This window comes from Microcebus murinus, chromosome 5 (genome assembly GCF_040939455.1).
Source record: "Microcebus murinus isolate Inina chromosome 5, M.murinus_Inina_mat1.0, whole genome shotgun sequence".
Lineage (NCBI taxonomy): Eukaryota > Metazoa > Chordata > Mammalia > Primates > Cheirogaleidae > Microcebus > Microcebus murinus.
Window position 1 is genome coordinate 33614403 of NC_134108.1, and position 26893 is coordinate 33641295.

At 34.5% G+C, this 26893-nt stretch overlaps 1 protein-coding gene across 3 annotated transcripts in view; it reads left to right on the plus strand.

Annotated features, from left to right (window-relative positions):
- The first annotated feature begins 1836 nt into the window (after positions 1-1836).
- The window catches only part of THEMIS (thymocyte selection associated), a 168415-nt gene continuing 143358 nt past the window's right edge, over positions 1837-26893 (plus strand). For 2 of the 3 annotated variants that reach the window (XM_012736554.2, XM_076002979.1), the window contains exon 1: positions 1837-2145. In XM_012736554.2, the coding sequence (XP_012592008.1) occupies positions 2055-2145 (91 nt within the window). In that variant the 5' untranslated portion in view covers positions 1837-2054. The remainder of the gene's footprint in view (positions 2146-26893) is intronic. The other variant, XM_076002978.1, reaches the window with a different exon arrangement.

A 26893-nucleotide genomic window follows, 5' to 3' on the forward strand; every position in this document is an offset into this window, starting at 1 on the left:
CTGTTCACATCAGCATTTCTCTTGCTGTAGTGTCAGAAGAGATTACAATCTGGACTAAAGCAGTAGCAGTGGGAACGCAGAGCAAGAGCAGAGTGAGCGATGTTGAGTATTGCCATCTATGGGGCCGGATGGATTTGGAGGCTGGAGAAAAGAAGGCATCGCGCATGACTGCAAGCCTTCTGGCCTGGGAAACTGAGAGAACAGTAGCATCATTAATTAAGATTGGGAATATAAAAGAAGCAGATTGTCAAAAGAGCAGAAGCAGACATAGCATAGGTAATTTTAAGAGATTGGTGATATTATGCAATGGCTGTTTTGGTTAGTAGGATAGAAATTTGACTTGGGAAAATTTATTTTAGAAAACTTAAGTGAAGCCCAACTTGGATTAGCTATCAAATAAAATTTGTTCTGGCGTCAATGCTAACGGATGTATGATTTTTAGGGAGGAGTCCCCAGCAGCCTTTTTCATATATGTAACCACATGAAATATGGGGGTAGGCTGTAAACAACCTCAACTTGGGGGCAGGGCTGAAGAAAGCAGATGAACAAGTTTGGGAGTTTTTTGGATGAAAAAGTTGCAGGTGAGGAAGTAGAATCTACTTATGGAAAAAAAAAAAAACCTATTGATGTGGCAAACCATAAATTATAGTTTTGTAAAGAAAGAAATAAAGCCCAGCAGATTATTGCAAGTATCATATGTAATTATGAAGAGCTGAAAGAGTTTTGTAAGCTCTATATCAAAACAAGGTGGTATTTTAGCCATAGGCCATTTACATGAAGGATGGGGTAGAGCTGGGAGGTCCTCTGACCCTTCTCATACACTGGCTCATACACTCTGCAGCCTAAGGCCAAAGCAGTTCACAGGGAGCCTAGAGTTTAGTGAATAAGGAGAATGTGCAGCTTCCTGGCATCTTTCAGGTGTATATATACCAGCCGATATTCCTTTATTTATCCTTAAAGAGACTTAGGAAATATCACCCTGAATTGCATATTCTAGCTCTAAAATATCATTTGAATTAAATACAAACAATAGAGAAGGGGAGGATTTTTGAGAGATTGATTTTCATGAGGCTTCTCCTGCATCCTTTGACTTTGGGCCTTCCCCTCCCTCCCCCCAACTTAAACCACAGGATCAAAATTATAGAATATTGACTTGGAACCAATTCTAACATTTATATGACTCTGACTTTTGCTCCATTTAATAAATGAGACAAATGAAGATCAGAGAAGACAAGGCTGAAGTCACCCTGTACATTAAAAGCAGAGTTCAACCCAGAAAACCCAGGTTTCCTAACAACTGATTTAGATACCTTACACCGTAGTGTGGAGATTAAAATATTCATTTTAACTTATGATATTAATTTACTGTATCTCTTTGCATATTCTACCTCTACCCTACCCTCCTTTAAGATTCAGCAAAATTTTTAATGTGGAAGAATAAAAAGTGGTTTCAATACTCTCTCCAGAGTATCAGATTTCTGAAAAGAGCTGACACAAAGCACTTTTATAACCAAATTTAATATAAAATCGCTGAGAGTATGCAAATAAGGCACAAAGCCAAACTTTAGAAATGAACTAGAGAGATAATGAATTCAAGTGGTGCCATTTGTAAGATTAGATTTTACTTCCTTGTTCCTGTTCTTTTTTGGTGGACAAGCCATAAGCAACTCTGACCCCAAACAGTCTTGCCAATGCTGTAGATGCTCACCTGGTTTTGCAAGGACAGAGCAAGCTACTAACCCATTCTCATTCTTTTGGCTGTGTCTGTTCACACATGCTCACCCCACCCCCATCCTGCCCTACTTCACTGTCAGAAGGAAATTAAGCCACAATGTGAACAAAGAAAGCTGCAACACCTTTTGTCTCCTGCCTCCTCCCTCCCTCCTCACTTCCCTCCTCACATAGAGCTCCTCCACCCCAGTCTGGTCCCAGTGTCACTTGTCCCTGCCTGGTGAGAGAGGAAGAATGAGCAGGGACTACAACTGCAGACAAGAAACCCCCAGGAGCCACACATTTCTGTAAGTACTAGGTCTGCACACAACCTAGCCAGAGCAATGGCATTATCTCTGGAAGAATTCATCCACTCTCTGGACCTCAGGACTCTCCCCAGGGTTCTAGAAATCCAGTCTGGCATCTATTTTGAAGGTAAGCACTCTCCAGCCCTTTAGCTGGCTAGAAAGTACTTGTAGGGTGCATACCCTTGAGAATTGGAGGGGGAAATTTTAATAGCGAATATATGAGTTCTGTTAAAGGCAAGGTGACCGTAAAAGAGAGAAAGTGGTTAATTGATCGATCCATGAATGGTCTTGATCCAGTAGTGCTAGAGAAGAGAGTAATTAGATAGGACTCTGGAATGGATAGGGATAAGGAATTGAATGAAGTTTCTTGAACTTTTTGTAGGTCTTCAGTAGTTCAAAATGCATTATTTCTGCCTACTCTTTGAAATTGTCATCAAATAAGACAAGTTTAAAGTTATTGATATTTATGTTAACAAACATAAAATTTAGTTTTTCTAAAACAAAAGTAACTATCAAAAGCACAGTGTTTTTAGAAAGAAATATTTTCAAATATTTCCCGAACTCTTAGCCGTTTCTAAATATTCCTTATATCATTGTTCTCACTCTGTTGTGGCCTAACTCCTAATTCCTCAAATAATGACAATTTTTATTTGAAGGTATAAAAATGAATGTCACAAGATAATTTTGTAAAGTCTATGTTGAAAAGTCAGAGTTCAATTAAAATTATTGAATAATAAACTATTGAGTTTTGGTTTAACTTAGTATGTTAATTAAGGCAAAAGAACATTAAAACTTTTGATATATACCCTAGAATCTTTTTTGTGGTTAGTTTGAATATACAGAAGACAAAGAGTCATTTTGTAGGCAAGTGTATATTTCTGGTCACCAGAGTAGTAGAATTGAAGCAGTAGTAGAGTCAGGTCCACACAGGCTACTGGGAAGATAATTTTAAGAACTGTTGATAGGCAAGTCTTTCTTGCCTATCACAAAAGAATGCATTATATATTATATTACAAAATAAAATAAAGATTGACAAATGTCAGCTCCAATTTACACACACACACACACACACATACACACACACACACACACACACACATACACATACACGTGTAGGTGATGGATTGGTAGCGACTGTTATCAGCTTAGTATAGGATTTTGTTTAATTCATTTGCAAATTGATTACTTGGAATTAGACCATGTTTTGCCATGTATGCCACAGTATAAATGTCTCTATTTCTAAACAACCTCCAAATAATTTTTTGTCTCATGGTTTGTGTAAGTTTTTGTGTAAGAAGTCTTTCTTCATGTCTAGGTTATAAAGATATTTTTCTATATTGTTTCATATCAACTTTATAATCTTATATTTTACATTTAATTTTTAGTCTATTTAGACTAGAGGACACCTTGCTATCAGGTGTACAGGGATCCAATTTTCGTTTTCTTTATACAATACACCTGATTTCCAAGTACCATTGCTAACCTGGCCATCCTTTTTCCAGTAATTTATGTTTCCTTACTTTAAATCATATTATGTGCTCACGTCTATATCAGTTTGTCTTTAAAATATATCTTTTATTCCTTTAGTCTATTATTTTCTTGTTTCAAAGTCACAGTATTTTTATAACTGTGGTTTTGGAATAAGTGTTAATATAAAGACACAGTATAGACCAATTACCTGTTTTACTCCTTTCTTTTTCTAGGTTGACTTATTCATTCATAGACTATTAAGATTTTTTATGGATACATAATAATTATACATATTTATGGGGTACATGTAATATTTTGACACAAGCATGCAATGAGTAATGACCGAATCAGGGTAACTGGGATGTCCATCACCTCAGACATTTATCATTTCTTTGTGTTAGGAATATTCTGATTCTACTCCTCTAGTAATTTTGAAATGCACAGTAAGTTATTGTTAACCATAGTTGCCCTGTTGTGCTACTAAATACTAGATCTTATTCCTTCTATCTAACTGTATTGTTGTACCTATTATCCAAGCCCTCTTTATCTCCCCCTTCCCATTACTCTTCCCAGCCCCTGGTAACCATAATTCTACTCTCTACTGCCACAAGATCAATATTTTCAGCTCCCATATATGAGTGAAAACATGTGCTATCTGTCTGTCTGGGCCTGGGTTATTTCACTTAACATAATGTCTTCCAGTCCCATCCAGGTTGTTGCAAATGACAGGATTTCATTCTTTTTTGTGGCTCAGTAATATTCCATTGTGCATATGTACCACATTTTCTTTATCCATTCATCCATTGAGGGGCACCTAGGTTGATTCCATATCTTGGCTTTTGTGAATAGTGTTGCAATTGCCATGAGAGTACAGATATCTCTTTGATAGAGTGATTTTATTTATTTTGGATATATACCCAGCAGTGTGATTGCTGGGTCATATTGTAGTTCTAATTTTTGCTTATTAGATATTTGATATTTTTTGTTTGATATTTTTTATCTTTTTGATAAAAACCATTTTAACTGGGATGAGATTATCTCTTTGTGACTTTACAAATATGTTTTTTTTTAAAAAATGAATTGATTCTATAAGAAATCCAACTGGGATTCTTATGCCATTGTATTGATTTTGTAGATTAACTTGGAAAGAATTGACATTTTTATATGGTGTTACAAAAGAACATAGGATGTTCCTTCATACGACCAGACCGTTTTCTTCATACTTTAATACTATGTTATACTTTAATTAAGAAGGAAGAAAAGCAAATACCTTGATGAATTTTCACAAGCAAGCACATTCATGTAACTACCACCCTGGTCAAGAAATATTAATAGAAAATATTCTAGAAGTCTCATTTTGTACCTTTTCTCAACCACTATCTACCATTTTCCCCAAGGGTAACCATTATTGCCACTTTTGTTCATTTATGAACTTTACATAAATAGAAAATTATAGTACGTATTCTTTTCTGGTTGGCATATATGTTTAACATTATATTTATAAAATTAATTTATGCTGTTTTATATAGTTCATTTATTCTCAGTATATATAATATTCTATGAGATGAATATACTATAATTTATGTATCCATTCTACTGCTAATGGACATTTGGATTACTTTCAGTTTGGAGTTGTTACCAGTAATGTTACCATGAACATTCTTGTACATGTGTGCTCACATGTATATGTATTCAATACGATATAAAAATAAGTGGAAGTGCTATGTCATATGGTATATGTATCTTCAGCCTTGGTAGGAAATGAAAAACAAGTTTGCTAAATATAATAGTTATTTCCATTCCTAACAGCAGTATATGAGAGTTCCAATTAATTCATATGCCTAGTAACACTTGACATTATCAGTCTTCTTAATTTTAGTCATTCTGGTAAGAAAATTGGGGTAGCATATTGTTTGTTTTTATCTCCCTGATGACTAATGAGATTGAGCACATTTTCATATATTTATTGGTCTTTTGGAGATATTCTTTTATGAGGAGACAGGTCATATCTCTTGTTTATTTTTCTGTTGGATTTTATTACATTAAATTTTGTTATTGATTTGATGAAGTTTTTGTATGTATTTGAATTACTGATCCTTTGTCAGTTTTCTGTGTTGCAAATGTCCTCTTTTAGTCTATAGCTTAACATTTCATTTTCTTAATGGTGTCTTTTAATGGATGGAAGTTTTTAATTTTAGTGTTAGTATAGTCAACTTATAATTATTTTCCTTTTTCTGTGTTGGCAAGGAAATTGTTCTTTATGCTAAGTTCAGTAAAATATTCTCTATTACCTTTTAGAAATTCTATTGTTTACTCTCATATTTAGATTTGCAGTCTACCTGGAATTGATTTTTTTGTGTGTGTATGTGTATGGTTTGAAGTTGAAGCTAATATTTATTTTTTTCTTCTATGGAGCCAATTGGTGCAGTGATGTCTATTGAAAAACTGTCTTTTTCCTATTACCTTACCCACCACAGTGTCCATACGTGCCTGAGTCTATTTCTGCAGCTTCTATTCCATTCATCTAATTGCTATCCTAACAGCAATTTCACCTGCCTTAATTAATGTAGATTTGCAACATCTAATATATAATTTATGTTAGATATAATAACATGCTGCAGAGCTGTGGTTCTCAAACTTGGTTGCACATGAGAAACACTTGGATTATTTTAAAAATATAAATCCCTGGATCTTTCCTCAAAAGGTAAGGATTTAATTATGTCAGAGGTCAGGTATCACCATCAGTTTATTAAAAATCTTGCTAATGGTTATAACATGCAGCCAAATTTGAGAACTACTACTGTAGAATAAAACCTCCCAATTTATTATTCCCCTTCAAGTTTGATGCTTTGAATTTTCATATATACTTTAGAATTAATTTATCAACTTTCCCAAAAGTCCTCTTGGAATTTTGATTAGCCATACATTGGTTTGGAGAAAATTGGCATCATTTTAAATTAAGTCTTCTGATTCATTAACCTGATATACCTCTCTAGTTATATTAATCTATTTCATTTCTGTCAATAACATTTTATAATTTTTTGTGGAGATCTTATACTTTTTTCACATTTATTCTGCTATTTGACTTTTTATGCTATTATAATGATATCTTTTAAATTTTTCATTTTCTCTTTGTTGTGCTTATTGAATTTTAAGAATATATCTTTAGTTTATTTATTTACTTATTTTTAATATTTATTTTTTAAAATTTATGTGTATATATATTATTTCAGAATATTATGGGGGTACAAATGTTTTGGTTCCCCAAATTGCTTGAGTACTGTTGAAGTCAAAGTTATATGTGTGTCCATCACCCAGATAGTGTGCATTGTACCTGTTAGGTGTGAATTATATACCATCCCTTCCTCCCCCACTCCCACCTACTGGATTTCTGATGAATGTTATTTCCATATGTGCACATAAGTGTTGATCAATTAGTTCCAATTTAATGGTGAGAACACGTAGTGTTTGTTTTTCCATTCTTATGATACTTTGCTTAGAAGAATGGTCTCCATTTCCATCCAGGTTAATACAAGAGGTATTAGTTCACTGTTTTTTGTTTTTTTTATTAATTCACTCATGTATTGATGGGCACTTGGGTTGTTTCCATATCTTTGCAATTGTGAATTGTGTTGCTGTAAGCATTTGAGTGCAGGTGTCTTTTTTATAGAATGTCTTTTTTTTTTCCCTTTGGGTAGATACTCAGTAGTGGGATTACTAGACCAAACGATAGTTCTACTTTTAGATCTTTGAGGTATCTCCAAACTACTTTCCGTAGAGGTTGTACTAGTTTGCAGTCCCACCAGCAGCATATGAGTGCTCCTAACTCCGCATCCACACCAGCATTTGTTGTTTTGGGACTTTTTGATGAAAGCCATTCTCACTGGAGTTAAGCGATATCTCATTGCGGTTTTGATTTGCATTTCCCTGATGATTATTTTGGATTTGTTATGTACACATTTGTGTTGTCTTTGAATATTGATGGATTTTATTTTTTTCCAATGATTGCGCTTTTTTTTCCTGTTAAAGCCCTGGCAAGTACTTCTAGTATAATATTGAATAGGGGTAATGTTATCATTATCTCCTTTTTTATCAGGACCTCCTTTTCTCATTCATAAACACAGGGAGAAATTTTCAGTTATTCACAAGTACATCTGTATGTTTTAAGCTAAATAAGTTTCTATTTCTCTAATAGTGTTTTTAATCATGAGTGTATGCTGAATTTTTATCAAGTATTTTTTTCTGTAACTTTTATGATGATTTTGATTTTTTATTTTACATTTATTTTTTGAACATTAAAGAAACCTCTACTTATAGAATAAAACCAATTCCATCATCTATCACTGAATTTGGTTTACTAATTTTGGGGGGGGATTTTTGTATCTCTTTTAGATAATGATATTGGCCTATAATTTTTATTTATTGTAATATCCTAGCCAGACTTTAGTATCAAGTTATATTGAACTTCTAGAACTTCTTGGGTAGAGTTATGTTTTTTCCCTAAAGATTTTTTGTAAATTTGGTGTTATTTCTTACTTAAATATTTAGAATTTCCAATGAAGCCATACTGAGCTGAGTTTTCTAATGTGGAAATGTTTTAAATTATGACTTAAATTTGTTAATAGCAAAGTCTTCTGTTCGTGAGCATAGTTTATCTCTCATTTAAGAAAGAGAAAATAAAAACATTTCCTAGATCATTAATTATAGTTTTTAAAAAATGTCTCTGTAGAGATCTTATGTATCCTAGGCTAGTTCCTAGAATGCACTCACATATACAGATATTACATTATGTGTACACATATTGCTATGTTGAATGATATATTTCTTCTGTTTTCCCATTGATTGTCACTGAAGTGGAAAAATGTAATTCAATATTATCAACAGAATTGATGAATTCCTTTATTAATTCTAATAGTTTATATTTCATTGGTTTTCTTTTTTTTTTGTTTGGTTTTGAGACAGAGTCTTGCTTTGTTGCTCAGGCTAGAGTGAGTGCCATGGCATCAGCCTAGCTCACAGCAACCTCAAACTCCTGGGCTCAAGCAATCCTTTTGCCTCAGCCTCCCAAGTAGCTGGGACTACAGGCATGCACCACCATGCCCGGCTAAGTTTTTCTATATATATATTAGTTAGCCAATTAATTTATTTCTATTTATAGTAGAGACGGGGTCTCGCTCTCGCTCAGGCTGGTTTCGAACTCCTGACCTCGAGCAATCCGCCCGCCTCGGCCTCCCAGAGTGCTAGGATTACAGGCGTGAACAACTGTACCTGGCCTTTCATTGGTTTTCTGAAATAGATATTGATCTTAGAAAACATTGACTTGGGTCTTTTTTTTTTTTATTTCTGTATATTATGGGGTACAGATGTTTAGGTTACGTATGTTGCCCTTCTCTCCCTCCCCCCCATTGACTTGGGTCTTTTCCCTACCGTTTGTTAATACTGTTTTTTTCTTACCTTTGTAGTGTAGGCTGGGGTCTCCACTATGATGTTAAGCAATGGTAGAAATCATCATTTAATTCCTATTCATAAAGAAAATCATCCATAATTCCTGCATTATATGTAATACTCTAAATTTTGGTATTTAACCTTTACTAAATTAAGAAAGTTCCCACCTATTCTTTTCTTTCTAGGTGTTTTCATAATAATTAAGTATTCAGCTTAATGCTATTTCATCATTGATTAAGATAATAGCAAGATTTGCTCACTTTAGTCTGTTTATATGAATTACTTTTAGAGATTTTTCAAATGTGAAGAATCCTGTCATATTATATATACATTTTTGAAATACAATGTAGGAGTTTGTTATTATATTTTAGATTTTTGCATTTGATCATATTTGAAATGAGGCAATAGACTTATCTGTTTTAGAGTTAAGATAACACTACCTTCCTAAAGTGAACTACATAGCTTTTGTTGTTTTCTATTTTCTGAGGTAATTTCCAAAAAATAGGTCTTAAAATCTTCTTTAAAATTTGTTAGAGCTCTCCTGTAATACCCACTGAATGTGAATTTTGTGGAAAAAATCCAGAATTTGGGTTTGTTAATATTCTCTATTGTTTCTTTAGTTGATTTCTGACTTGATCTTCATTTTTTTATTTCTGTTTGCTATCTTGCACCTTTTCTAGATTCCTATGTTGAATCAGTAGTCATTTTAAAAGCCTTTTTTGCTTCTTGATAAATGTGTTAGAAACTATTATTTTTCTCTAATTACCTTTTTGACTGTTTCTCATAAATTTTACCATGTTGCATTTTCATGATTACTCAATTCTAATGACTATTTATTTCTTTTAAAATCCAATGGCTATTCATTTTATTTATTTACTGACCATATAGGATTTAGTATAGCTATGCTTTTGTTTTAATTAATAATTTTATATTATTTTGTTGGAGAGTGATAGTCTTTATTATAGTGTTTCTTTGAAATTGATTGAGGTTTCCTTTACCTTATGGTATGAAGCACGTCCTACTTTGGAAATATTTCATGTGTTCTCAAAATGAGCATACTTTAGTTTTTGAAATAATATCATTCTATATATACCAAATAGCTTGAGGTTTTAATTGTTTTGTTCACATCTCTGTTCTCACTGCTTATTTTTCACATGCTTAATCCATCATGTTATTAGAGGATTATGTTTAACAACACATTAGCAGTTGTTCATTTATCTAGTTCACTCTTTCTTTCTTGAGTCACAGTCTCGCTTTGTCATCCCAGCTAGAGTGCAGTGGCATCATCATAGCTCACTGCAGTCTCAAACTCCTGCGCTCAAGCGATCTTCCTGCCTCAGCCTCCCAAGTAGCCCAGCTAATTATTTATATTTTTAGTAGAGATGGGGTCTCCCTCTTGCTCAGGCTGGTCTTGAACTCCTGACCTCAAACAATCCTCCCACCTCAGCCTTCCAGAGTGCAAGGATTATACGTGTGAGCCACTGCACCCAGCCCTCACTATTTCTTTTGTTTCATTGTATTTTTTCAGATTGATTTGTTGCTGGTCCTGTGTTGAGGAGAGTTATATCTTTTTACTCTGTTATTATCATCCTTTTTCCTTGATGATTTTTTTCACTAGGTACTATTTTGTCAGGTAATATTATTACTCTGCCTTCTTTTTGTATATCATTTTGTAAGCATTTGTTTCTAATATTTTGGTGTCTTTTTCGTTTTAAGTGCATCCTTTTTCTGCTGTCTTGTATCAGTGCAGGCAGTGGAGCCAGGTTCCACCCATCCTGTGGTGATGACTCCATGACAGAAGATTCTGGGGGATGGGAGGCTTGAGGGAATTTGAAAAAGGCTGGTGTCAAATAATGTGAGGTTCTGTGGTACTGAATTGAATACTCCCAGCTGACAGCCACAGTGACAATAGGCAGCGTGCTCAATAACATGTTGCTCAAGCACTTATTATTTTAGGAGGCTAAGTTGTCCTACTGATGTGAAGCACAGAGCTGTGGGTTATAAACTCAAGACCTGGGTACGCTACACATGAGAGTTGATTTTATGGTAAGTTAGAACATTCAACATTAGCTTTGTCCTCTGTTAAGAAAAATAGGCTTCATCATCACCCTGAGGGCTGATGTGAAGAGTAATTGAGATATTATATATAAAGTATGTAATCCAAATGAGAGCCCATAGCAATCTTGCAGTAAATAATAACTATTATTATTGTTACCTCAGTGTTTATATATTATGAGGAAGACTAATTAACTATTTCTAAAAAGTAAAATAAAACCAATTTGAATGTCTCCACTGCTCATACACAAACAGAAGGTGAATATGAAGAAAAATAGTAACAATTAAAACACTTAAATAAACCATATATGAATATTAAATTAGGAACTTTAAAAATAAAAAATATTAAATTTATAAAATAAAAAAAAATTACTGGAAAAAACCCAAAATACATACATATGGAAGAAAGACAAACTCTAAACTAGGAAAATATTTACAGTATATACAGTAGACAGATTGTAAATATCCTGAGTGTACAAAGAATTACTAAATAAGGCTGGATGTGGTGGCTCATGCCTATAATCCTAGCACTCTGAGAGGCAGAGGTGGGAGGAAAGCTCGAGTTCAGGAGTTCGAGACCAGCCTGAGCAAGAGTGAGACCCTGTCTCTACTAAAAATAGAAAGAAATTAGCTGGATAACTAAAAATATATAGAAAAAATTAGCCGCGCATGGTGGCACATGCCTTTAGTCCCAGCTACTCAGGAGGCTGAGGCAGAAGGATTGCTTAAGCCCTGGAGTTTGAAGTTGCTGTGAGCTAGGCTGATGCCACAGCACTCTAGCTTGGGCAACAGAGTAAGACTCTGTCTCCAAAAAAAAAAAAAAAAGAATTACTAAATAACAGTAATTAGAAAAGTGAATATAAAATTTAAACGTAAGCAAAATATGTTAAAGGCAGTTCATATGCCATACTAATATTAAAAAATTTAAATCTGCTAACACAAATGCAAATGAAACAATAAATCATTATTTACCTATTAGGTCACAGATACTAGAAAGATTCACAAACCCAATGTAGACAAGAATGTGCAGAAAGGAAGTGAGGCACAGCAATTGGGTAATATGCATCAACATATAAAAACATATATAAACATCTGACCACAAGCAATTAACTTTAAAATACAATTACAAAAGGCAAAAATAGTGGTTATGCTAGAATGTACATAGAAGCATGTTTTATACACAAACATTAAGCAAGCTTAAACATGGAATATCTAACATAAATGCCAATGATACATTATCAGGCATTGTTCAAGGGGCTAGGATTATAATTGGAAAAAAAGCAAAGCTGCTCCCCTCTTGGAGCTTTTTTACAGTGGATGGGACAAATGAAAAACAAATGATAGATTTAAAATATATACAAGTGTCATGAAGAACTAAATAGAGAATAAGCAAAGCGTGGGGAGAGGTGAACTTTTGAGAAGGTGACAAAGGCAGATTATCTCTGATGAGATGAAATTTGAGCACAGCCTGAATAAACTGAGAGAATGAGCCTTGTCCACATCTGAAGAACATTCCTGCCAAGGACAAAGTGCAAACCACTTAAGAACTTGCTTCACCTGGGTAAGATACAGGGAGGAGGCCAGTGGTGCTGAAAACAAGCAATTAAGGGGAAGACTGTTGGGAGATAAGACAGAAGAGGGGCAGGCCAAGCTCTTGCAGCCTTGAAGACCTAGTGACACACGTGGTCCACGGTGGGGCTGGGTAAATAGGTGGGGCCTGTAAGATAAGGTGGTCCGGGAAGGCCACTCTGAGGAAGTGATTTTGGAGCAGAGACCAGAATATTGAGGAGGCATCAGACAAGAAAAGATCTGAGTTCCAGATTGTTCCAGAGTGAACAGATAGTGCAAAAATCTGGAGACCAGAAGGAGTTTAGTCTGTTTGAGAAAGAGAGAAAATATCCCTGTACCTCGAGCAGATAGAAAGCAGGGAGATGAGTCATTTGAGAAGAGGTTTAAGGATGGATAGAGCATTTCAGGGTGTTTGGGTTTTGTATGAAATACCAACGACCAGTTCAAGGCAGATGGACAGGACCTAATTGCTGTTTTAGGAAGATCACTGGCTGCTTTGGGGAGAAGAGATACCGGGGCTGGGGGGAAGCAGAATAAGGAGACACATTAGACACCATGCAATAATCCAGAAGACAGAAAATGGTGCCTTGATTTAGTTTGAAGAGTAATGAGCAGTTCAGGAGAGGCTTTGGAGGTAGAAATGTCAGGATTTTCTAATAGATTTGATATGGTGTGAAGAAATGAGAAGACTAAAGGACAAGTCCAGGGATTTTAACCTAAAACCACTGGGTAAATGTTTGTGCATTTGACAGAGTTGTGAAGACCAGGGGAAGATGCGATTTGGTGAGAAAAGCAAAAGTTCTGTTTTGGACATGTTCGATATAAATATCTATTATTCATAAATAATAAAAATTATAGAAGAATAAAAATGAAATTAATATTTTAAACAATGTAAAATTTTAATAGTACAAAACCCTTTTATCTCATAAAAGCTGTTAACTTTATTATAACATTAACTATTTTTTAAGTTAATAAATAATAATTGTACATATTTATGGGGTACATGTGGCATTTTGATACATGCATACAATGTGTATGCTCAAATCAGGGTAATTAGGATACACATCACTTCAATGATTTATCATTTCTTTGTGTTGGGAACATTCCAAATTTTCTCCTCTAGCTATTTTGAAACATGCAATAACTTATTGTTAACTATACTGACTCTCCTGTGCTATAGAACCCTAGATATGGAATACTATTAATATTGAACACTATTCCTTCTGTTTCAATTTTTTAGCTGTCACATATGAATGAAAGCATATTAACTATTAACCAATTTTTAGCAAAAGCAATTTTACTGAAAATTCTTGAAAATATTTAAATATTTTTATTACTGAATATTTTAATATTTTTGAAAATGTTGATTAAACACCATGTGGTACAGAGATCTAACCGGTTCTAATTTAATTTATTTTAGTACTTGTTTTGAATGACAGCTATTAAAGATACCTCATAAAGATACAGTGTACTCTATTTGTAATCTATGCATGGAGCAGGTTTAGCATTAATGTTTATGGCTATCACTCTATATGGGAAATAATCTTCATAAATCTGATTTTGGCAGTTTCATTAGATAGCAAGTATATGCAGTTGATGACAAGTTTGCAATAGTAGAAGATATGCCACTCTGTCATTCGCTTCTTGATAGGCTCTGCAATCATCAGTATGCAAGTGGCTGTATAGGCATCTTGTAAAGTTATCATCTATTTTGTGAGTGCTAATATAGTTAAAATTACATTACAGCGATTCTTAAATCAACTTAACTTGACACATATCAACTCCATTATGTGGTAGTATATTCAAAATAAATGAATGAGCACAATTCTTTTAACTCAGTTTTTGGAATTCCCAATCTGTCTCAGTATGTCATGTACTATACACATGACCATCTATACACATGTCACACGACCATCTGAGGTAGGGATAACTAAGGACTTTTTAATATTAAATACTAGTAAGTCTAAAATGAAATATTTATAAATAGTTCTGTTAAATACTAGCATAGTTTAGTTTTCTTATTTATTTTATGTAGAAATGAATGTGATATTTAATACAAATATGATATCCAATATTTTTTCTCTGACCTCTCATCTTGTAATACTATATGGAATATGTAGCCCACTTTAGAGATCCCTGCTAGGAGATAACTTAATTGCCATCATAAGTCCTTCTCAGATTAAAACTCTGGGTAATTATGACATACATCATAGATAAATGTTCCTGTGCTATCATGTCATCTTCAGTTCTTTGAAAAAGCAGTTTATAAAGGAACAAGTTTGAAAAATTAAAACAGAATTGGTGTTCATCTATTCCAGTTTTCTCCTTCTTTTGGGTAGCTGGTATTATTGTATTTCCAAGATCTGTTTTGGTTAGATGGCTTGCATTGGAGAATGTAATGAGAGCAGAAGTAACATGTATCATGTGGGGGCATATGCTTTAATAATCAGTTCATAATTTAACATATTTCATCTTGGTAGACTATGTAAAAATGAAACCGTAAACAGCCTAGGTTGCTAAGTGACTGCAATCAGCAGAGACCTTCTCCTTATCCAGCTCTGTTGGACATGTAATGGAATCAGAAATATACCTCATTGCTTAAATCCCTGAGATTTTTGAGGTCGTTATCTTTATATAACCTAAACTTTTCTCATGGATACGATGATATCAGCGAACTATAATCAATTATAATTTACTTATAATAATAATTTATTATAACTGGAACTGAACTTATTATCAATTCAATAAAATTAGACACCAGATATATCCTGGAGAAAGTCATATAACATCAGGAAAATTTCTTGGGTAATAATGCTACCATACATTCATAGGAGAGTGAGTTTACCATTTTCAATTTGGGAAACATTATCTGTTGCTTATTTAACTACTGTCCATATTGCTAACATTACCCCTTACCACTGTTTACTCCATACATGTAACCATTTTGGTATTGACTTAAAAATTTGGCAAAAAACAAAGTGGGTTTGCGTTATGATTTTTTGATGAGCTGAATATTAAAAAATTATTTTTTTGCTTTATAAAAATACATGTGCATGGTTGGGCTGGGCATGGTGGCTCATGCCTATAATCCTGGTACTTTGGGAAGCCAAGGCAGGAGGATCACTTGAGGCCAACTGTTCGAGATCAGCCTGGGAAACATAATGAGACACACACACACTGTCTCTCTCTCTCTATTTGTATACACACACACATACATACACAAGTATATATGTATATACACACACACATGTACATGGTTGGCAATTTGATAAATGCAGAGGCACAAAATTACCTGTAACTCTACCAAACACAGAGAAATGCCATTAACATTTTGATGTATTCTCTTTTAATTTTTATGAAAGTATGAATTTTAAAAAGAGAAAATTAATGCCCAATTCCATTCCCCACGCTTTGTCCAGAATCTCTCTACTTCCCACACCTTCTGTCTACCTTTTTAGTTCAAACCATCATAATTTATTTGCCAGGATTACCAAGATATCCACCTAAATAGTTTTTCTGCTTCTACTCCTTTCGCTTCTAAGCCTACACTCAACACAGCAGCCAGAGTCATGCTTTTAAAATGTAGGTCAGATTAGTCACCTCACTGTTCTATTAAAATCATTCAGCCTCTCCATTTTTTCTCAAAATAAGAACATTACAATGGGTAATAAGGCCCTACATTGTCTCCCTGCCCCATTATTTGTCTGAGTTTATTGTTTACTAATCTTCTCCCTCCGGCAACACTAGCCTTTCACTGTTCCTCAAACTTGAGGATATTCCCCTGCCTGAAAGCTTTGCTCATGCTGTTTCCTTGGGCTGGAAAACTCTCTACCAGACATCAACTGGACTCACTCCCTTTTCTATGAGGCTTACCCTACCACTTATATATTCCTGCAATTTTTCCACTCCCCTTCCCTTTATTCTTCCACATTCTGGTCTTCATTTTCTTTTATATCAAAGCCCCTAGCTCCTTCTTGCACACAAGTCACTTATTTATTGCTTATTTGTCCTCTCCTTTTAGATTTTTCTTAAAATTTTATTGAGGTTTAATTTATATGCCATAAAATTTAGCCACTATGGCTATATAATTGAATGCTTTTTAGCAAATTGTTAGAGTTGTGTGATCATCACAAATTTAAGACCATTTCCATCACCTTAAAGAATTCCTTTGGGTTCTTTGCCATTAATCAATCCCCACTGGAATTTCCAACTCCATGCAACCACTGATTTGCTTTCCATGTATAAATTTGCTTTCCATAGACATTTCATATAAAGTAAATCATACAATATGTAATCCTTAGTATCTGGCTTCCTTCACTTGGTATGTTTTTGTGGTTCATCCATGTTGTAGCATGTGTCAGTATTTTGTTCTTTTTTACTGGTAAATAGTATTTTATTGTATGGATATACCATATTTTGTTTATCTAATGCCAGTTGAAGGACACTCAGATTTTTCATGCTTGGAGATATTATGACTAATGTGCCATTTTACATTTTCACCAGTAATATAAGGATCTCAGTTTCTCCACATCCTCACTAAAATTCAGTGTTGTCTATCTTCTTATATTATAGCAAGTGGTATCTCATTGTAGTTTTAATTTGCATTTCTCTAATGACTAATGATGTTGAGCACTTTTTCCCTGTGCCCATTAGCAATTCATTTTTCTATTTGTCTTCTTTGATAAATGTCTCTTTCTTTCTTTCTTTCTTTTTGTTTTTGTTTTTTTTAGAGAGAGGGTGTCACTGTCACCCAGGCTGGAGTGCAATGGCATAATCATAGCTCACTGAAGCCTCCAACTCCTGGGCTCAAGCGGTCCTCCATCTCAGCTGGGACTACAGGCATGAGCCACATGCCTGACTGATAAAATGTCTCTTCAAATCGTTTTCCCATTTTTAATTGAGTTGTTTATCTTGCTATAAAGTTATAAGCATTCTTTATGTATTCTGGATATTTGATTTGCAAACATTTCTAGATATACAATTTGCAAATATTGTCTTCCCTTTTATGTCTTATTTTTTCATTTTGTTAATGTATTTTGAAGCAAAAGGTTTTAAATTTTGATGAGATTTGGTTTTTTGTTTTCCTTTAGGGCTTATGCTTTTGGTATCATGTTGTCTAATCAAAGTCACAAAAATGTCCTCTTCTGGTTTTGTGTTGGGGGTCCCCAAGATTATCCTCAGGTTTGCTGATTTTCTAGAAGGACTCACAGAACTCACAAAAGCTGTTATACTTAGGGAAAGGATACAGATTAAAGTCAGCAAAGGAAAAAAGTATATAGGTCAGAATTCAAGAGAACCCAGGTGTGAGCTACCAGTTATCCTCTCCCACTAGAGACACATGGACAGTGGTTCATTTTCCTAGCAATGATGTGCGGCAACATGTATAAAGTATTTTCAACCAAAAAGCTTACCCATACCTTTGGGTCCAGGATTTTTATTGGGGACAGACTACAATGCATGATTGCCCATATGACTCACCTTAGCTACTCAGTCTCCAGCCCCTTCAGACATCAAATTGATAGAGTGTAGTCCAGGACGCTGGGTGAACAAAAACATAAATTTACCATAAGTCACATTGAAACTGTCTGAAATGACACAAGATCCCAGATATGCGAAAACACTCTTATCTAGCAGGATATTCCAAGGGCACAGAGGTTTTCTCTCAGAAACCCATCAAGGGTTAGTTTTTTCTTTAGAACGTGTGGGATTTGAGCACCCTAAACTCATGGAGTTAACCTTTCTGCATGGTATTCTTTAGAAGAGTTTTATCTCTTGTCTTTAGGTCTCTGACCCATTTTGAGTTAGCCAGAAATCTCTAAATCCTTAAACTCAAGTACTGAAAGAATTAATCAACCTTGAACCCATTTACCAAGTATTCTGGGAATGACTCAAGTAGAAAAGTCTTGCAGTAGTCGGAAGAAGTGAGGGTGGTAACCAGACAGATTTCTGGGTGAACTGTTTTCTGGGTTGAGGGGACATCTTTAGCAAACTACTATGGCAAGAATATATTGGCATATTTGAGGAAAACTGAGAAACCATCAAGAGTAGAAGGAGGGGAAGAGTGATCAGAAATGGTATCAAGAGAAAATGGTGGATAACTAAATATGGTTCTTTCGGACGTTGCAATATTTACTGGGGAACATGGGGATACAAAACTAAATTAGCCCAAAACAACTAAAACAATGCTAGAACTTGTTTCTTAACTATAAATTTAGAAAACATGAGTCATTTATTTTCACTGTTTATCAAGAAGAAAAATGTTGATGAAACCACACATATATTTGCAAAAGTCAAAGTATAGCTGTGCTTAACTGAGCCCAAAAATATGATGCTCAAAGTGTTCTTTGTGGCAAATTTTAAATGCCAAGAAGATGTTTTTTTCCCTCTTCAGAGTTAAGATTTTTAAGTGCCATGTTTTGGATAGATTAAATGTTATACTGTTTCTTGTTCCTGCAAAAAATATGTTAAAATCATAAAAAATATTCTCCAAAATTATATATCTACCTCCCTTCATTTCCTCCTTTTCTTTCATCATTTCTTCTTCTTCCCTATTTCCTTCCATAAAATGCATAAAGTATGATTTTGCCCTTAAAGACTCCATAGGTAGGTAAAAAGAGATAGTTTTTTTTTTAAATTTAAATCAGTATTTAATTTAAATTAAATCAGTATATAATAATATAATATAAGGAGTGCTCTAACTGACATAAAGTGTTCAGGGAATACTGGGAGAGTATAACTCACCACCCAGGAAAATCAGAGAATGCTCAACAAGAAGTGATAATTTTGCTGGGGCTTACAACCTAAATAGAAGATGACTGGGTAAATAAGAAACTTTCAGAATGAGAGAAAATTATTCAGAAGGTTATATAGGACTCAAAATGGAGTCCCAAAACTGCTCAGGAAATAGTACATAGTCAAGTAACATGTCGTCATAATTTAAATGGCTTCTGAACTATAATAAGGATATTGAATTTCTGCTGTAATAAATATAGGAAACTATAAAAATATGGTATTTTTGTAATTTGTGTTATAGACTGAATGTGTTCCTCTCCCTGCCCCAGATTTATATGTTGAACCCCTATTTCCCAGTGTGACTATATTTGGAGATGGGGCCTCTAAAGAAATAGTTAGGTTAAATGAGTTATGAGGGTGAGGCCCTGATCTGATAGGATTAGTGTTCTAATAAGAAGAGACGCCAGAACGCTCACTCTCTCTCCACACACACACATTGAGGGAAGCCCATATGAGGCCATGGGGAGAATGCGGCAGGCTACAAACCAGGAAGAGAGCCCTCACCAGAAACAGAATAGGCCAAAAACTTGATCTTGGACTTCTACAAACTACAAGAAAATAAATTCCTGTTGTTTAAACTACCCAGTGTATAGTATTTTCACAGCATTATATTCTACTTGTGTTTATTCATGTTTCATAGGTTTCAATGCTTAGACAAAACAAAAACTTTTCTTTTAAATTTGTATTTACAACATTGACTTTGGCTTATACAGACTCAAGTGAATTGAAATTACATGAAATCTAATGGAATATGTCCAGTCACATTTAAAAAATAATAATTATAGCTAAACAAAGTACCAGTATTTTTCCACATGAACTTATATTTGTAAAGAGTTATTAAGGGCAAGCATTACATTTCTAAAGGAGAATTTTTCTATGTGTTCACATGTTCTGTTGGACTTTGCAGGTATGAATCTGCTCTGATTTAGGACCACCAAAAGTCACAGACATCCAAAATTTTAAACTTGTTATATCTAAGCTTGTATATTATGTAAAAACTTGCATCCCGAAATTTAAAGTTGGTAATGATTTGTTAAATAAATGTAAATTTTCTCTGTTTGTGTATGGTTGGACACTAAAATGACTGTCAGAATTTGGAAACCTTAATTGTTCAATTTAAGTTAAAAATATACTGGAATTGTGCTAATTTGATAATATGCAAAAATTATATTTTTGGCTACATTCTTAAAAGCATAATCTTGTTTGAACTGACGTTTGATTATTTTTTCTTTCAAAACTTAGGGAACTTTTTTGCTATGTAAGATTGACACTTAGCTACTATATAATTTGGCTTTCAAATTATATATGGCTTCTCATAATATATTTGGCTTCCAATAATATATTATATATATTCCAAATATGGCTTCCTTTAGGCCATATACCACAAATCAATAAAAAGTTCCTCTTTTAGTGTAATTAGACATTACATTTTTGAAAATAAAAATAAAAGCATATGAAGTTTAAGAATGGAAATTAGAAGTTTAAAAGTTTAGTGCATTTTCATGTGTGTGCTTGAATGGAACACGTTCCTCTCTAAAATTTAGCTTAAGCAGGACTTATTTTAGAAAAAAGCCCTAAAACAGGTGCATTAAAAACCAGCAAATAAGCTTAGATAAAAGCAATTTCAGTTGTATTATCTTCAAAAGCTGTGGAAGAAAATAACTGCCAGAACATTTTTTCGTTTTTACTTAAGTGGCGATATGCCAAAATGTGGACATTTTTATACAATGGAGTATGTTATGTACACTGATGGTAGAGTGTTCGTACTTGAAAATATCTAACTTATTTGTTAAGTGCCAACCTTGACCATGTAATACAAAATTACAAAATGGAATCCTGGCAAATGTTTTCTCATATAATCATATAAATATAGATCACGTGTATGCTTCCTTCATTTTCTAAGTATAAACAGTGAGCAAGAGATTAAGCAACATTTTATTTTTTACAGTCTGCTAGATTTTTAAATGAAATGCAAATTTGGGGCAATGATATTAATTACCTAAATTCATTTTAATAAGTACAAATTATTGGTGAATTTTTTAACATTGAACAACTTTTACTAAAGAAAAATAAAATCAAAATTTTTGCCTTAAGAGTAGTATTAATAATTATGTTATGTATATTATAATACTGGTAGATTTTGTTAGGCACTGCTAAATGATTAGTAAGTGTTGAAATGGGAGAGAAAGTAACTTCAAGTTAGTGTGTTAAAAAAAATCAGAAAACTTGATTTTAGAAATGTCTGTCTTTGATGAAATATTCAAGGCTCTTGAATGTAAAAACTTTACATTTTAGTTGCATTATCTAATTTTTCTTACTCCAAATAAATATTTGCAATTATTGCACTTTTAAAAAAAAAGCCAAAATTTTAACAAAAGCTATGAAATGAAATGTATTTAAATGAAACATACCTTTTCACATGAAACAGTACTTTTTATATAGAGGTGGTCAGCCATTATTCGACAATACTTTTTTGTTGTTATTTTAAAGAAAAATAATTTATTGGGACAAATTTTCTTAGAGTAATTTTCTACTGTTCTATGTTATCATATTAGCTATCCAATATTCTAATTATTGCAAAAATAATTAGGAGTAAAGAGGGTTTTTCTTTAGGTTAGAAAGGTTGGTGTTAGTGATTCAGTATTTGTGTCAGTTACAGTAAGAATACTTGCCCCACAAACTGTGTGAATCCTAACCACAAACCAAAGTACATTTTTTTTTTTTACTTCTCTATTGGAATCAAGAAAAGCTTAAAGTATATTCAAAACGTTTTTGTCCATAATTCTTGAAATCAAATCATGTGAGTTTTGAATTTATTTATTCATTAGCAGAGGCCACTTTGATTTTTAAAATTAGTAACATAGTTGTCCTACCCTTCCTATTTAAACACAGCATATGTGTTTATTCTATTTTTTTTTTTTTTTTTTTTTGAGACAGAGTCTCGCTTTGTTGCCCAGGCTAGAGTGAGTGCCGTGGCGTCAGCCTAGCTCACAGCAACCTCAAACTCCTGGGCTCAAGTGATCCTTCTGCCTCAGCCTCCCGGGTAGCTGGGACTACAGGCATGTGCCACCATGCCCGGCTAATTTTTTATATATATATCAGTTGGCCAATTAATTTCTTTCTATTTATAGTAGAGACGGGGTCTCGCTCTTGCTCAGGCTGGTTTCGAACTCCTGACCTTGAGCAATCCGCCCGCCTTGGCCTCCCAAGAGCTAGGATTACAGGCGTGAGCCACAGCGCCCGGCCTGTGTTTATTCTAGTAATTTAAAAATAAGCAACTGTTTACCATGTTCAAATTGTTTATAGAATCTTGACAATAATGGAAATTTGAACTAGTCTCAGATCAGATACAGGATTGTGCTCCCTCCCTCTTTCCCTTCCTTCCATCTTCATTTTTACTTTAGACAAATGAGATTGGATAAATTTTCAGATATTCTTTGATGCAAACTGACTTCGAACACTTGTTATATGCTGAGATCAATCACGATGCATGGGCAAGGGAAGCCTGCAAAACAAAACACCAGCCATCAAGTTTTCATTCAAAGAAACACAAATAATTAAGAGGGCTACAGCCAGATCTAACAGCCAGATCAACCGGACACGTGTTGCATGCCTTAAAATTTCCGGAGGGCAAGGTGGCTGTGATCTGAGAGACTGGACCAGACCCGGTGGAGGAGTCTGGGCTGGGAGCATTTCCCGTTGGCTGGTCGGGAATTACCGAGCCGTGGAACCAGCCTGCGCAGGGCGGGTTGTAAATCGTGGAAGACCAGCTTAGAGAGATACGCCGCGGGTTGAAACCCGACCCAGCGGCAGGCTGTGAAGACGCGAGCCGGCTGCCAGGATTCTCCGGGCGGCAGAGAACAGCTGCTCCATCTCCCTTCTCTAAGGGTCCTAAACACCCATTTTTTTCTCTCTTTTTTTTCTCCCCACTCCCTGCTTCCGCATAATTTGGCCATTTAAAAAAAACCCTACATTTCTAGTAAATCTAATCTTTTGAAGAATGAGACAGCATTCTAAAATGTTGCAAAATAATTTCATTTTACTGAGGCAGAGATCCATTCAGTCACACGTTTTTTTTTTTTTTTTTTTTGAGACAGAGTCTCGCTTTGTTGCCCGGGCTAGAGTGAGTGCCGTGGCGTCAGCCTAGCTCACAGCAACCTCAAACTCCTGGGCTCGAGTGATCCTTCTGCCTCAGCCTCCCGGGTAGCTGGGACTACAGGCATGCGCCACCATGCCCGGCTAATTTTATATATATATATATATCAGTTGGCCAATTAATTTCTTTCTATTTATAGTAGAGACGGGGTCTCGCTCAGGCTGGTTTTGAACTCCTGACCTCGAGCAATCCGCCCGCCTCGGCCTCCCAAGAGCTAGGATTACAGGCGTGAGCCACAGCGCCCGGCCAGTCACACGTTTTTATAGAATTGTCCCATTCACCCATTATTAATAAAGGCAAGAATAAAACTTTCTTTTCATATTAACAGGATCAAAAACTATTTTTCTTAATGATAGTTAAATATAAGGAAACAGATAAACGAAAAAGAATAAATTAAGTGTCCAAGAATATCCATGTATTCAGCTAACACTCTTCGATGCCTGGCAGTACGCTGAACTTGAAGCAATCAAGGTCATGAAATCACCATGGTCCTAACTCTCAAACAAGTTAAGGCCTCTGTCATGGAGGTAGACTTAACAGTTACAAAGACATTTCTATCCCTTAATGTATGTTCAACAGGTTAGGAGATCACTCTTGGATTGGTATTGTTTCTGTCAACTAATACAATCAAACCACCTGAATTTTCATATAATATACCTAAAAGAATTTTTTGCATAGAAATAACATTATCTTGAAAAAAGACTTTTTTCTAAATTGACATTTTGCAAATTACTTCTTATTGTAACACATGCTTTAAAGCTTAAATGAATGTTTTAATCCACCGAAGATAGAAGCACTAATGAAAATTTAAATTTCTGCCATTATTAACAATGTTCTCTTACTAAGAACAATAAGCCATTCATTAAAAAATTGACGGTGCAAATTAACTATTGATAGATGCCATTCATCTGACAAGTGACCTGTAGCATTGCATTTTTACTGCTAGGTTTCATGCTTCTCTAATTTAGATTCCTTTGAAGAAACAAAGCAGTATTATTCAAGAAAGTACATGTTTTTATGGAACCACAGACTCACAGTAAAATTCACCAGCTCCTATTTCTTAAAGTAACCTATCAAATGTTAATCTCATTTATGAAGAGTCAATAGAAAAAAAAGCATGCCAAACTTTTCCAAGAAAATGACTTTTGTTGCTAACTGACCAGAATCAATTTGGGCATTCACCATTATTAGGTTATTTTTGGTAGTATTGGTAGCCTTCATTCCTTGATCTCTTCCCCCACAAACTTGAGGGCCTAGTACAATGAAAGAAAGCTTTAGATCAAATTTTGCCAAATGTAAAAGACATTTGTTTTTACAAGCAGGCATAACAACAGTTATGTGACCCATTTGTCAGTTTGATGTAGTTTCAGCTGTCTTTGAAGTGCTCTGACAGTAACTTGCAGGGAAAGTTCATTAGAGGCTTCTGCAGCAATGTTCGAGCAGCAGGATTCAGCTATCCTGGTTAAAATCAGGTAACAAAACTGCTTTGAATCAGCCGCTGAACCCAGACCATAGTGCACAGGGCTCACTAGATGCTTATACTTCCTTTCAAGAACAGCAGTGCCTATGTTAATCAATACACTCCAAACACCACTCATTCCACCCATGAAGCAGCCTTACTAATAACTATTACTCTAGTTAATAAAACCTGTGTTAATAGGAAATAAAAGGAGGCGTGATATTTGTGATAGTTGTTTTAGTGGTGTGGACTTCTGATTAATATTTTGCATGTTAACTAGCCACTCTGAGTTTATATTTCTGATTAGTGTACTTCACATGTTCACTAGCATTTTCCTCATCCTATCTCCAAGGTTAAAACTATTGAACACATATATACAGGCATACGTTGTTTTATTGTGCTCAGCTTTATTGTCATTTATAGATACTGCGTTTCTTACAAATTGAAGGTTGGTGCCAGCCCTGCACAGAGCAAGTTTATTGGTGCCATGTTTCCAACAGCATGTGTCCTTTTCATCAATATTAATAACCAGCCATCCAGAATGACCCCATTTGCTATAATCTCATATCAACTACTACATGTGTAGGAGATCATTCTTTGACTTGTCTGTTGCTGTCTTCATTAGCATGAGAAGACAATCAAGGTGACACATGGATGACCAAATTAGCAAAATTCTGAAGCACTCTAGGAATAGCAAAATTTTATCTCTCATTTAAGTTTCTTTTTCACATTTTTATAGAACTGTGCTATTCAATATAGCAGCCTCTAGTCATATGTGGCTATTTAAATTTAAGTTAATTAAAAGTAAATATATTTAAGAGATTCCTGAAAGAAGTAAATGTAGACTTACCATTCAATCCAGCAATCCCACTACTGGGTATCTACCCAAAGGAAAAGAAGTCATTTTATCAAAAAGATACCTGCACTCAAATGTTTATCACAGCACAATTCACAAGTGCAAAGATGTGGAATCAACCTAAGTGCCCATCAATTCATGAGTGGGTTAAGAAAATGTGATTTATATATATATAATGTATGTATATATATAATGTGTGTATACACACATACACACACCATGGAGTACTACTTAGCCATAAAAAGGAATGAAATAATGTCTTTTGCAGCAACTTGCATAGAACTGGAGACCATTATCCTAAGTGAGATATCTCAGGAGTGGAAGACCAAACATCACATGTACTCTCTAATAATTGGGAGCTAATCAATGAGCACACACAGACACAAAGACATGTAAAGGTCATTGGAAATCAAGAAGGAGGGGTAAAAATTTACTTATCGGGTACAATGAACACTATTCAGGTGATGGACACACTAAAAGCCCTGACTTAAGCATCATAAAAGGCATTATCCATGTAACAATAACATTTGTACCTCCTTAATATTTTGAATGAAAAAAAAGTAAATATATTTACTAATTGAGTTCCTCTGTTACATTAGTTATATTTCAAGTGCTGATGAGCCTAATCTGGCTATTAAGTGCAGTGTTGGGCAGCTCAAATGATAATCTTTCCATCATTGCAGAAAGTTACATTGGACAGTGCCACTTTGGAGTCCCTCTGAGAGTCCCAGGGTGGGAAGAAGCTAACATTTCCAGTATCGTTATAACCCATTGCCACTCTCTCCGCTATCTTACTCTCCTAATGGCTTACTGCAGTTTGTGGGTTATAAATTTTCCTGAAGCTTCTTGTACTACTTCCACCTTGCATGCACATGTTTATTAACTTAATAAATAAGGAGTTTAAACTATTTTGAGATGGTTGCTTATTCACATGTAGTTGTAAAGAAATATTAATAATACAGAGAGATCTCAGGTATCCTTTACCCAATTTACCTCTATAGTAAGGTCTTGCCTTACTGTTGTACATTATTATTAATACAACCAGGATATTGACATTGATGTAGTCAAGATAC